Here is a 13,965-nt window from a genome sequence, read left to right on the forward strand (position 1 = left end):
TACATAAGGTCAATAAATTGGTGTTGCAACAAATTGTTAGTCAATATATCACACCTCTTATTTGAAGAAAGAAGTGCATTCTTTCTATTCGACCTTTAGATATGACCTCCACTCTTGCGACAACTCTTTCTACCGATAATCTCAAGGTCCTGGTCAAAATAATCAATATTGACTTAACTGCAAGACTTCCGAATTTATTGTCCAGTCTCTTCCTGTAATGATATTTTTGGATTTCAATGTTTTCAAATGGGAAAGAATTCATTCAATAGTTTGAGTCCAATATAACATAGAGCATGCTGGCGCTCAGATTTACTCATGAAAGGTATGTCGTCAAAGCAATTTCAAAGAATTGTTTTGAAAATTAATACTTCAAATTTCATTATTTCTTCTTAACCATGAGTATATTTAGCATTTGAAGTAATGGCTTACACTAGTGGTTCCCAACCTTTCATGGCCCGTGATCCATTTCCGGTGGATTTTAGTGCTCATGACTAGGGGTGTATTCGAATCGAATTTCGAATCAGAACGTTCCGATTAGAATATTTCCGAATCTGATTCTATTGAATTTTTTTTTTAACTTGGAAAGAAGTAAAGCATTGTTTGTGATTTAGTAATAATGAAGAACTAAAAAATGAACTAAAAAATGAATTTCTCGGAAAATATACGTCCCTTGAATAATTAAATTTTTTTAACACCTCAGGCGACACAGGTGACACATATTTTTTTTTCTTTCTAACAAAATCATGTATGTGTATTGTGATCATTCTTTACTAATATTGACTTATATATATAATTTGTGCAAATGCCCTTTATTTCACATGTTATAGTATACAGCAGTATCTCTAGTACAGTGGTCTCCAACACGCGGCTGCGTCATGGTCGAGATGAGTGGGCTTTACTATGAGTAGGTTATATCGTGTTATTTAACATCAAGAGTCCAGTCCGACAAACTGTAAAAAGTGAAACACCCCCTCCCCCCAATGCAACAATGGTGAAGGAGAAGGATTCAGAAGTCAATGTTCCAGAGTTTTACCGGTATGTGTCCGAAGAATAGTTCCCAAAGTTAATTGTAGGCTACACTACTTGCGATGTTTGGCAGTACTTATATTTGCGACCAGTTCTTTTTTTCAACATTGAAAGGTAAAAATTCAGCGTTCCGCACACGACCAACGAACGAGCATTTGCATGCTGCCTTAGACTAGCAAACTAACTCAAAATAATGCCAAACTTCAGTTTCTCGCCGCTATACAAAACGGCGCTAAATATCCAGCACACGTATATGAATATGTTTCATGTTTTGTTTGGTGTAAGATTCAAGTGTAATTTCAACACAGTACATTCAAATTTCTTTTGTTATTTTATGTGTATCCATTTTGTAGCTGTTTGTTGGTTTGTTGCCCGCGTCGTCAATAAAGTTCAAAAAGTGGCCCATTACATATTTTGAGTTGGAGACCCCTGCTCTGGTACCTCTATTCCAGTGTTTTCCGAGTCCGCGGTCTCAAATGAGTCCGCAGAACGTTCGAATGAGTCCGCAACGACCAAATTAGAAAGTTATGTAGTAGTATATTTAATATAGGTCACTAACCTTTTCAGTGTCGCAAAATTCATTGCGGGGCGAAAACGTTTTTACCAGACTTAAGTACCTGCCAAGTTACGATTCACGTTAGTATTTACATAAAACATAAAATTCAAGTTTATTCACATAAAATTAATCGAGTCAATAATTACTCGAAAAATTACTCGAACAGCAAACTATTGGAATACCTGGTAACACGTGACTTGGACACAGCATGTCAATCGCGCTGAATCAAACGATTAAATTGCACAACGGACTCGCAGATTTCTGACAAAAACACGAGTTGACACGTACTTTTCGCTTCCGTTAAGATTGAGTGTCATATTTGTGTTTTTTATCTATTTGTTTCCTGTAACACCATTGGCACATTTTTAAATGATCTTATTGTGCGCCAATATCGCATGAATTTCACATCTTTTCAGTGGGCCATTTGGTAAAATTCGATTCACCAATACAAATAACAAAGATGTAACATTTCAAAATTTTCCGAGCGGATATAATAATTTGAATATACAATACCATTAGATGAGTTCTATCAGATTTCAATGGATACGCAGTAACAACATTTCGGAGGATTTGTTTCGAGGCAAAAAAGACATAGACTCGATACAGACAGAAAATGACAGCAAATTCAGGAACCAGTCATAAAGATATTGTTAATTTTTTAATTTTACGAAGACGATCGATAAGGACAAAAATCAAAATGAATTTATTTGAAAATCTTAGTTGTAAATTCCTTCCTATGATTTTCGTCAGCGAATTGTAGCCAGTGATCTCATAATATCTTTCGAGTTTGTCAGAGCGAGCAGTTCTCGATGTCTCAATGACTGAGCACCTCGCTATGGTTTCGATTAAATTTTGTAAATATGGATTGTAAACGGACTTCGTTAAAATTCTGTTGTCTTTGATTTTATTGCTCCTTCACACAGAGTTCGGTTTTAAAGTTACCGCAGGTTGAGTCCGCAAAGATTTTCCCTGGTGTGAAAATAGTCCGCGACCAAAAAAGGTTGGGAAACACTGCTCTATTCAGTTGTGTCATTCATCATTCCAGAAGTACAAATGACTTCGAAGGAACCATCGCAGTTTTATGTTTGATAAGGAATAATGCTATGCTATGATGTGGTAATAAAATGATGTCATTTGTAACCAAAAGATTGCTTATAATAACAACATATTAGATAAAAATTCAAACATTTTAAGTGGCGAAAAAAAGAGATAGGGAAGGGGTAAAGAGTGACCCCAAGGTAATGAAATCAGGTAGAGCGGGAAATTTTGTTATAAAAGGAAAAGTATGCAAAGAAATTCGCTTTAAAATAAATTTTGAGCCGAGTAGCCTCCCTCCATTTGCGATTGCGACCAAACACTCTCAAAATATAAGTATCAAAAACTTTAAAATAGTAAAGTAAAGGCAGAAATTTTAAGAGGTCAAGCAAGGGTCAAAGAAACATCAATTGCTGTTTGAGCTATGTTACAAAAATAACCAAGAAAGTCGATGTTTCAGGAAACATCCGTTGGGATATGAGCTTGTTTGACCTAATTTTTCTCCTGTGGATAAAGTGTAGGCAATCTCTTTACCAATTATGCTTGGTTTTGATTTAGAGTTGTATAGCCGTGATTTGCGCAAAGCCGGCGTTAATAAAAATAACCTAATGTTGGGTGAACTCTGACCCGCTTTTCATCCATTCAGTGTATGAAAATATTAATTGGTCTAAAGATTTCTACCAGGGTAACGTTCACGTGGAGCTTCGTTATCAGTCAAATTATGCAAATCGTGTATGAGATTGCAAATTTGTACAATATTAATACTAACGTAGTCCCACCACTCTCTATGGTTTCCAACAATACAAACCAGAGTATTGGTCGGAGACCGAAGACTTATCGATCGAAACTGCGGTTTCGATTCTTGACTTTATAGTGACTTTATAGTGACACCGCGTGTCCCATCACTAATTAATCAATGACTCGCTATGATACGACATAATTCATCCAAAATCAATAGGATTCTGATCCGAGATATGATGAATGCACATGCAAAATTTGGAGCAGATTCAACCTTGCCTTCTTGAGATATCGCGTTCATCTAACAGACAAACGAACAGACATATAGACAGACGAATACCTATCAACATACCTACCGATCTTAAGATCGATAAGTAATTAGTGAGCGAGGCGAATATTTTTTAGATGTTTCTAAAATGTCTAACAGGTATGTGGCCATCCAGCTTCTCATGTTTTGCTGCATCTGCGAGGTTAAATATGGGTAGGATGGGCAGTATACGAATGGAAAGCGTAAATGATATTATATGGAGAGTCACACGCATAAATTTTTATTTCAAAAAAACTTACAAAGTTATTTGCGAGAGGGTCATACTTCGTTCGATAGCTGTTAACTCGCTCGTGGATCGCAAATTCGTAACCAAGGATTGCAACGCAGGGCGCGAAGATTTGGGCACATTTGATTTTGAGGAGTTTTATGATCGTAAAGTTCATTGTCAAAGAGTTGTCTACCCTAACACAACGGGAAACTGAGCCACTCATTTCGATACCTTTATCCAGTAAGATAATATATTTGATTCTATAAAAAGTAAAAAATTACGATTATTTAGTGCTACAGACATTAAGCAATGTTTTATATAAAGTACAAATAACGATAAACAACAATGAAAGAAAGAGAATAAAAATGATATATAGAAGGCAATCCTTAAAAAAATAGCAAAAAAAGCATGAAAACAATTGGTAATATGGACTAATAAATCATTTCTGTGGGTCAATATTAAAAATCTAGTTCAATACATATATATGGTGTAAAATTTAAATATGTATATATAAAAACTTTATGTGTACAGAATAGAAACCGTACTCATGTTTGGCAATTTTACATATTTGCGTGATAGCAAGGATCCCCGCACACAACATCTCCAATCTTCTTAGCTAATTTCACGTTCAGATCATCAAATCCGTTTTCCCAAGCGTCCATTATGACGTTTTCTTCACCTCCGGCTATTTGAGTAATCTCACCAAGTAGAGCTTCTTCGTCATATGGGCCGGTAGGCTTGATAGGCAACACTTTTATCTGAAATGAGATAATGAAAGTATTAAAACAACAGAACAGAATTTTTTATTAATTTAAAACTATAAATTCATTACTATTTTATTTTTCTTATGTCTTCAGCAAAGTTCTGCAACAAGTAATCGTAAAAATACTTACCATTCCTTTGTTTGCCACAGCTCGGAAATATTCAGCGGCAAAAACAGCATCGTCTTGTGGTTGTCCATCAGTTACCAGAAGAATCATATCATGAGAATCATCTCTGTTTTCGGGCGAATCAAAAATAGTAGCTGCATATGTAATTGCTTTGCCGGTACGAGTTCCTAGTAAAAGTAATACGATGGGGTGAAAATGTACATCGTCGGAGAATAATTACATGCATTTGTGTATTAGATCAATCGGCGCTCCGGTGTGTGTGGAGGTAACTAATTTTGTTCGCCTACTTCGTATATACACTTGGCTAAAACAGACAGTTCCCGAACTTGTAATAGAACTAAAATAAAGAGAATCGGAAAAAAATTATCGCCTAACCCTAACCCGGTACATACATTACGGGAGTACCGATTAATCATTTAGATGCCCTGTCAAAAAAAATTCTGATTGTCATCGTAAATTCTTAAAGCTATTGCATTAAAAGGAAAGACTTCTTACCACTTCCGTCATATGGAACATTTCTGAGATGCTCGATAAATTCTTCATTTGTTCTGATCTGACCAAGGTTAACCTGTATTGGAAAGTGATAAAATGAAGCTAATAATTATGTGTTTGTTTTAAATCTAACGACTCCCTATAATCCCTATAAAAACTGACATGGGCAAACTACGGCGCGTTGGGTACTTCAATTTGATCCGTTGGATGAAGCCACAACCAAACTAAATCCAAATTTTGATGTTTGAGCTAGAAAATAGCTCAAGGAATTTGTTAAGATTGAATTAAATTCAGTTTTGGTACGAAGCTTACTGTTTTCCACTTTTGCTTTTGTAACACTGTAACATTGGTCATAAAATGTCACTTTTTACGTCACACTTACATGTCCCGCTAGTCTAGATGGGAAAACCTTGCCCACCCATGCTGTAAAACAATCCCACCAAGACAACTAGTATATAACAAAGATTGTATTCGATATATAGTTTCATCTCTTTTTCTTTGGTTTATGAATCATTTAACCTTCTTTCTCAGGCTCTCACTTTTATTGGATATTATGTGAATGCCGCGTCATCTGCTTTTTGATAGAATTCTATCAGAAGAATTATTGAAAAATGTTCATATTGGTACATACCTGCGATTCTACATCAACTTCAGAATTGTATCTTGCAAAGGCAAAACGAGATGAGTCGAGAGAAAGATCGAACTCTCTGAATTAAATATACATGTTAAAATTATTTAAGTCCAAATCTTTTATATGTATGTAAACTTATTAAATTAAGCACCATCTATATATTATTGAGTTGTAACCTAATTTATTGCCATACATAAATCATATTCAAGATTTGTTAAAAATCAAGTAGTTGACATTAATATACACAAACATACTGATTGTACACAATTTTAGTTTTCCTTTTGGTAGAAATTATGTGCAAAACCAAATAAAAGAGTTTAAAATACTCACGAAATGAAGCCGATTAGAAAATCAATCATTTTGTTCCAGTTTGGCAATGTGATGGACGAAGATGAATCAATCAAAAGCAATAAATCCATAAAGGCATGTGGCGGACAAGTTTCTGTTGAAAAGACAAAAAATGATAGTAACAAACTACCTTAGCTATTTTCAACCATTTTCCAGGCCAGCACAATTTGTAATCGTGGTGGGTTATCGGGAACGTAGAAGCGCCCGCCAGTTGGCGCATCGTGTCAAGTAGTAGAAACACGCCTGCCATCGCATGTCTTTTAATGATATGATTAAGCCCACGTATCAATTTACTCTCGTCTTGATGAATATAAAAATACTCTGAATTCTATTGCCTATGTATAATTAAACGGCACTAGACTGAAAACCAGAATATCTACAGATCCACGTCTAGAATGAATTTTCAACGTTTTATTATTCAATTTAAAAACATGACCATATGAAAAAGAATAAAAGTTTACATACTTGCACAGCAAGGCTTGGCAACGCTCCATTTTAAATTGTTTTGACAAGTGCTTTGAATAGAATTTGGTGGGTAAAGATAAAATCCGTCATCCAAACATTTGTATTCACACACTGAGTTTACATCGGTGTCATTAGAACATGAAATTTCACCGTGCTTCAAAATTCCAGGTTCATTGCATTGTAGAGCTGTAATGAAAAGAGCGAATTTCAATGGACTACTCAAAAATCGCACAATTACGTCAGTTTTCGGCAGAACCAATCTCCAACTCATTTAATCAACAAATCAATAATTGCATGTACCTTTGCACGTAGGTACTGATTCCGACCAGGCACCATATTGTTTACTTCCAGAGTTTTTGCAGATAGAATTTCTTTTTCCAATCATAGTGTAACCTGCACTGCACTTAAAGTTACAAATGTTTCCAACTTTATCACCGTTGCATGAGACAGTTCCAAATTCTAAATACTTCGGTGCATTTCTACACGTGATTGCTAAATGATAAGAATAGATAAGATACCTTCAACCAGCCAATATTTTTTGAAATTCCATAAATGCTGTTCGAACAAAGACAAATTGTTGGCTAAGTTGATAAAATGTACCTTTTAAATACAGATTTATAAAAAAGATAGTTATGGCTTACGGGCGCAAAAAGGTTCCTTTCCTTTCCATACACCTGTTTTAGGAATAGTGTCATGGAGAGAACATGTCCTCTGGGCATTTCCACCACCAAGCCAATATCCAAAATCGCAAGAATATGTGCAGACACTACCGACTTTAAAGTCACGTTTGCACTTGATTCTTGAGTTGCTAGGTGCCTCTAATGGTTCGCACTCAACGCCTAAAAAATATGTAAATGTAAATAAAATTGTACGGTATTCATATCGATAAATAATATTCAAAATTTTATTTAAATGCATTATGTCGAAATGCATTATTTGGAGACGTTTCAAACAAAAAAACTAAAATGACCCTATTACTATAATGACTGCGGGTATCGTACTATCGGAGTGTGATTAATTAATGGGGTTATATGTTCCACCGTTTTTGTTTTCAACTATCACGTGATTCTACGGGATTCTACTAAGTTCACATTGCAAACGATGTTTTCTATAAGAAAATACCTTCAAACTAGATAATTAAGAAAAATTATATTACGGTTAACCTACCGGTTTGTATAGGGCTATCTATTACAAGCTTGACAATAATCGATATCGAAATCTTCTTATAGCCAGTACAAAAATATTTTATTCGTTGTGGTAACTTACGTTTACACGTTGGTGGTACATTAGTCCATCTTCCAACTGAATTGTCATTATACATGCATGTAATTCGTTTGTCTCCGACAAGAATATGATTCTTTGAACATCTGAACTCACAGACCTGTCCTTGTTTGTGAATTGCTCCAAACGTACATGCCCGAGCTCCAAACGCTGGAGTTTTGATATCATTACACAGCACCTCTGTTAAAATAAATATGATGTAATAAAGCAAACAATTATTTCAAAATAGAAGAAATAACATTGCTTATTAAAAACTCTTCTATATGAGGATATTTAAACATATACAGCAATATTCTCACTTTGCTAATATTTTTTCTCAACAAAAGACGTATTTTCTTGTCACACTCGCAACACTTTTTATTGTGGCAACATTTCCGGTTATGGTGTAATGTATTTGTTTCCTACCTTTACAATATCCACTAAACTCTGACCATTTTCCTGTCTCCTGGCACTCTGACGTCAAATAACCAATGGCGTGGTAACCAGCATTGCACGATGCCCTAAAATGAAAAGTTATAATCATATGAGTTGAAAAGTTTGAAGAATGTAATAGGCATGAATTCAATATTTTGATTGAAATTGGACTTTGTATTCACGGAACACTACTTACACACAAGTACTCTGATAGAAATTTCCTTCCCTGCAGGAGGTAATTGTTCCCATGAATGGGTCTTCCGGTTTCACTGGTTCGCATTTGACCTCGACGCACGTAGCACTAAACGGCACATACTTGACGCCATCATTTCCAAGATCTTTTAAATTAGGAAATTACGTAAAAATCGCATTCATACATATTAATTTGTTGTCATTAATTAGCAAAAATAATAAACAAATCAGAATTCTAATATTGAATTGGCAATAATCCACTGGAATTGGCGTAGAATGAAGTGATGTTTAAACATGGAGGAAATCACATTATTCCAATCTTTAAATTTAGCACACTTGATTTAATAAGATATCGTTTCCCGATTAAACCCTACTTACCCATGCATGTAGTTGATTTTTGTCCGATAAGTCTGTAACCCTTTATACACGAGAATCTACATTTATCTCCAATCGTGTCATCTCCCATGCATTGTATGATACCGTGCTTGGGTGCCACTGGACGTCTTTTGCACTTGTTCACTGTAATGAATGTGAAGTATTTCATGAAACACTCAACCTTATTTTTTATTGATAACACGCGTTTGCTCACTCTATCGCAGATTCAATTTCCAGCATAGTAAAGTACATTGGTCATTTGTTTCCGAATACAAATGTAAATACAATAGCTTGACTAAGTGAATTCTTTGAAAGTAATTAAACCCACTTGAACGTATCATGTAGGACGTATGTAATCGGATTATGTAACACAGATTCTAAATGCTCTTCACACACGACACTTTAAAATGTTTAATTAGATTAACAGTCTGGCATGTGCAATATTGTCGAATTCGATGTTACTGTGTGTTGAAGTTTCGCGTTGCATTGCGTTGGGCCATTTGTGAAACTTGCGGTATTTCAATCAAAGTTAAGTCATCTTGATCAATTTGGGACATTAGACACAGGACAGTTCTAACTCACCAATTACACACTTCACATGCTAACTCACATTTGCATTTCGGCATAGGCGAACTCCATTTCGCGATTGGAGTTCCGACGTCACGGCAAACAGATGTCAAGGCTCCTATCAAAACATATTCAGCTGGGCAAGAAAACGTACACGTGCTATTCAGGTCATTATCATCACTACATGACGTGAACAGCAGACCTTGAGGTTTTCGAACGCGACAAGTTTTTTCTGTAAAAACAGTGAAATGAATTTATTATGATGTCACGATCAGGAGATTTAAATACATTATCAAGGTCGTAACCCTTTCGGGAAGCACTGATGGAGCAAATTTGATTCGAACTATTTATGACAAGTCTAACGGCACATTTTTATGCATTCGTTGCTTCACGATCATTAGTGGGCGCAAGTAAAATAGAGTTAGTTTTGCAGTATAACGTCACCATACAATTATATTTTGAAAGTGTGAATAGTTTTGTGATATTTTTCATCGGAATTCTAATCAGACTAGCATACCAAAGAATTGGATATAGAATTGGTGGGTAATGATTTAACCAAGGTGATTTAATAAACATATTTCCGTGGAAAGCGTCGGCAAATAAAAAGTTTTTAACGCAATCTACATACCCAAGCAATAACCAGTAGAATCAGACCACAGTCCGTTTTCTTGGCATATAATGCTCAGTTCATCGACTTGAAAATAACTCTCTTCACAAGAAATCCTGCGTAAGAAAATATAATAATCAACATGAATTTCTCAAACAAATTTTAAAATTACACAAATGAGAAATGTATAGAACATGAATAGTCAAACATTCACCACCATAATGCAAACAACACATTACAGTTTAAATAAAGCGTTTGATTAAATCTGCTCTATCGTTGTGCTGTTACCCGTGGGTAAAGTTATATATATACATACTCGCACACGCTCCCGATATTGTCCTCGTCAGAGCAATTCCCTCTAACTGCACCCGAAGAAATCGTCGTGTTTGAGGGGCAAGTTGTTCTCTGACAAACTGGTGGAAAAGGCTGGTAGATGGATCCAAGTGCACCGGCGGCTAACAGAAACAATTAGGTCGTTAAAAAAAATCTTACATGTTTTCTAAATCATTATTATTAGGTTTTGTTGCGAATTAAACTTAGGGAATGCAAAAAAAAAACCTACCATAATAACAAAAGCAGTGGGCAAAAATTTGAAACTAACATTGTTCTTCCACCTCTCTTTCAATTTGGTCTGCGACTGTACCGGGTGACACGAATTTCATAATGTTAATTTAACTGTGTTGAAGAATTGAAATGAAACAAAATATATACAGTTGACTGTGATACTCAAAAACATTTTTTAATTAAATTAGCTATGCAGTCTTGGCACGAAGCTTATTGTTTTCCACTTTTGCTTTTGTAACACTGTAATCATTGGTTATAAAATGTCACTTTTTACGTCACACTTACATGACCCGCTAGTCTAGGTGGGATATTATGTGAATTTAGCCAATCATGCATTTGAAAGCAAAATTGATAATCTTACGTAGACATGTTGTGATGATTTCTCCAACCAACTCGAATCCTGGATTGCATGTATAACTACAAAATCCTCCGATTATGTTGCCTCCGATACAATCAAATTTACCGTTTTCAATGGGTGATGGAGTCTCACATTTGTCACCGGCTGCAGATATGAAAATATATAATTGATCATAAAGAATACCGAAATGTCCGGTATTATTAATACCATAAATTATACATTTACAAAATCAGAAAGCAAAGTTGCACTCACATCTTCTGTCTGGAGCAAGTGTTGGCAATATGTCCGTCACAGGCGTTCCAATGCAGCCATCCAAGTGGTTGCATTCATCGGTAAAACAACAACAATGGCAAACAGAGTTCTCGGTACCGGAGTTACATTGTGTTGAAGGTCCTGATGGCATAGTGTTCTAAAAAAAAATATATATATATATTTACACAGAGAAAAAAAAACGACTAAAAAATTACTAAACATAGCTCGAGTCAATTCGTTCTTGATTAGATTTGGTAAGGGAAAAGATGCAAATTGAGTTTCGATTACCGGAATTGTTTTTGGAGTAGTATCCTCTTTTGAAATCATCTTTTAAATCGACATTTTGTCGTATATACATGATCATGACAAAAATAAGTTGCGCAGGGAAGCTTTTCTATTTTTGAGCGTAATAAAAATCTAACATTGTGTCACAATAGTCGGTCATGAATATTAAGCGTTTGAGTTGTACATATCAACCAACCCTTTGCTATCAATTACGTCCAACACATTTTAAATTACTTTTCGAAATAGCTTACTTACCTGTTTGACGTTGTTTTCGCAAGCGTGCTGCTGTTTACATCTTTTAGTTATTCTTGTCACTCCGCTATGGATTCGTACTTGAGCATGACATGATTGCTGAAAAGGGAATAATATTTAATTAAACAAATGGATAATTGCAAGTATTTTGCATTAAATAGCTATCGAGACATGGGGAGTAAATGCTAGATAAATTCATCAGGGGGTATATTTTAAAAAACTTTGCTTTTTGAAGAATCAAAGAAAATTATCGACACCAGTGTAACTTTCCACACGGAATTAAGCGCAATATCAAATATAATAAATTTTAATAAAATACCATTGGTAAACAATCACAGCAAAATAAATGAAATTTTTCTTACTTCGTTTTCTTGGCAGGTCACAATTTTTCCGTTTGTCTTGCAGTCGTCGTGACTTTGCGCGTTATCGCAACTAATGCAACGAAGGGCTAAATAAACAATTAGGATGTTTATAAAATTTGTAAATAGAATACGGTAGTATAGGTAAGCAATAAACAAAACTAAGCAGTTTATACAAACACTTGAATGATTATAATAAATATCGCATTAAAGTGCAAATATATATATAACAGAAATAACGCATTGCTGCAAATAAAAACTGCTTCAGCAAAATTAAGACTTGATTCAAATAAATATTAAACTACTGATATTTTGAGTTTGACACGAAAAATGAAATTTATAGCTTACTCAAATTGGCCAAAAATTGTTCAGTGAAAATACGAGTTCAATACTCATACATAGAGTACAGAAGACAAGAAGCTGCCGAACCCTCAGAAACTTTTCAAAGTTCAAACTTTCTACTAACCTTCGGAAGTCGCAGCAAAGCAACATGCTATCAATATGAAAAATTTCTTCGCGTCCATGTTTCAAGAGCTTGCTTGTAACAACTTCAAATGTGTGTTTCAACTCCGATTTGTAATTTTGTGAGCGAACAGAACCGCTTATATACCAAGAGGGATTAAAACGTGGGTCAAATTACACAAGATATTAATCGCACGCATATTCGAGAAATCTTCTAAAAATGTACGTGTTTAGAGGTATTTAAGTTGTCCATTTTCTCTCTCTTCATATATTGAAACAATACGGATTAGCTTCTACGATGCGCCCGGGAGGAGCCTTTGCGTTGCTGATTAGAATGCAGCCTCCAAAAATTTGACATTGGAAATGACACGGAAAGGAACAATCCAATCAAATTACACGGCTTTGGACTCGAACTAATAGAATTATTGATTAATGGTAAACATATGTAACGTGAAGACGGCGAGGGGGTTGATATCGCTCACTTGCCTATGGATCATATATAAATATCTAAGGCCATGTTTGTTACATCCACGAACAATTTTGTTTCGTTTTAATAGCAAGTGATTCTAATTTGTTTCTGTTAGGGGACATTGCGCTGATTACATAATACCAATTGAGCTTAGTAAATAAAGTATGTCAAAAGCAATTTGAATAAGTTTAGAAATGAAATGTCAATTGTCGTTTCAAAGTTTCCGCCGCCACACAAACAACATGGCCACAGAAGACGAACCACACGGGGACGTACCATTATACGTGTGTCATTAAAAAGACACAAAGTAGCCAAATGGATCTTGGTTGTAGTTGGGGCGAAATTTTTGGTGTGGGTAAAGTCGCTTTTTCCGTAACTAATGAACCAATAGATTTTTAATTTTTAGACAATACCTAAAGATGGAATTAGTCACCAGAAGGCTATTACTTTTTTTCTCTAATTTTTTTGGGTCCTATGAGATCTGATATTTCAGCCAAAAATTCAATGTTTTATGTTAATTGATGGGGGAATACTTTTTTCATTCTGCCACACGTGACTGTCCGTGTCACGGTTGCACTTTATTTTCATTTTGCGAACTCTGTGTTTGAACACATTTCGCAGTGTAAGGCTATCGGTATTGCGGTTAGTTATTGGACTTCGTGTTCATAAATATATAAATGAGTCTTGATTACTTGTTTCATCATAATAATAACAGAGAATTGAAAAGTGTCTTCTGCCCGATACTATATCTAACCCAATCTTTTGCAACCTCCATATTTGGATTTTAACGTTAGACAGAAGGAAAATTCAA

At 35.1% G+C, this 13,965-nt stretch overlaps 1 protein-coding gene across 1 annotated transcript; it reads right to left on the reverse strand.

Moving 5' to 3' along the window:
* Nucleotides 1-4,119: 4,119 nt before the first annotated feature.
* LOC120330179 (P-selectin-like) lies at nt 4,120-12,849 on the reverse strand. Its single transcript, XM_039397036.2, has 20 exons — nt 12,690-12,849; nt 12,227-12,312; nt 11,868-11,963; nt 11,328-11,484; nt 11,079-11,219; nt 10,470-10,608; nt 10,175-10,269; nt 9,590-9,778; nt 8,983-9,123; nt 8,609-8,750; nt 8,404-8,498; nt 7,984-8,178; nt 7,359-7,556; nt 7,018-7,209; nt 6,718-6,903; nt 6,235-6,346; nt 5,905-5,980; nt 5,277-5,349; nt 4,785-4,948; nt 4,120-4,649 (listed from the first exon to the last, which is right to left on the reverse strand). Exons 1-20 carry the CDS (start codon nt 12,745-12,747, stop codon nt 4,452-4,454), a joined length of 2,733 nt encoding a protein of 910 aa, XP_039252970.1. The 5' UTR covers nt 12,748-12,849; the 3' UTR covers nt 4,120-4,451.
* Nucleotides 12,850-13,965: the final 1,116 nt, after the last annotated feature.

The sequence above is a fragment of the Styela clava genome, chromosome 12, assembly GCF_964204865.1.
Source record: "Styela clava chromosome 12, kaStyClav1.hap1.2, whole genome shotgun sequence".
NCBI lineage: Eukaryota > Metazoa > Chordata > Ascidiacea > Stolidobranchia > Styelidae > Styela > Styela clava.

Coding starts and splice junctions, on each gene's coding strand:
- LOC120330179 (XM_039397036.2), bottom strand. CDS start 12,747: ATGGACGCGAAGAAATTTTTCATATTGATAGCATGTTGCTTTGCTGCG. Junction 11,485..11,867: donor GCGAAAACAACGTCAAACAG/GTAAGTAAGCTA, acceptor ATTTTTTTTTAG/AACACTATGCCATCAGGACC. Junction 10,270..10,469: donor AATATCGGGAGCGTGTGCGA/GTATGTATATAT, acceptor TTTCTTACGCAG/GATTTCTTGTGAAGAGAGTT.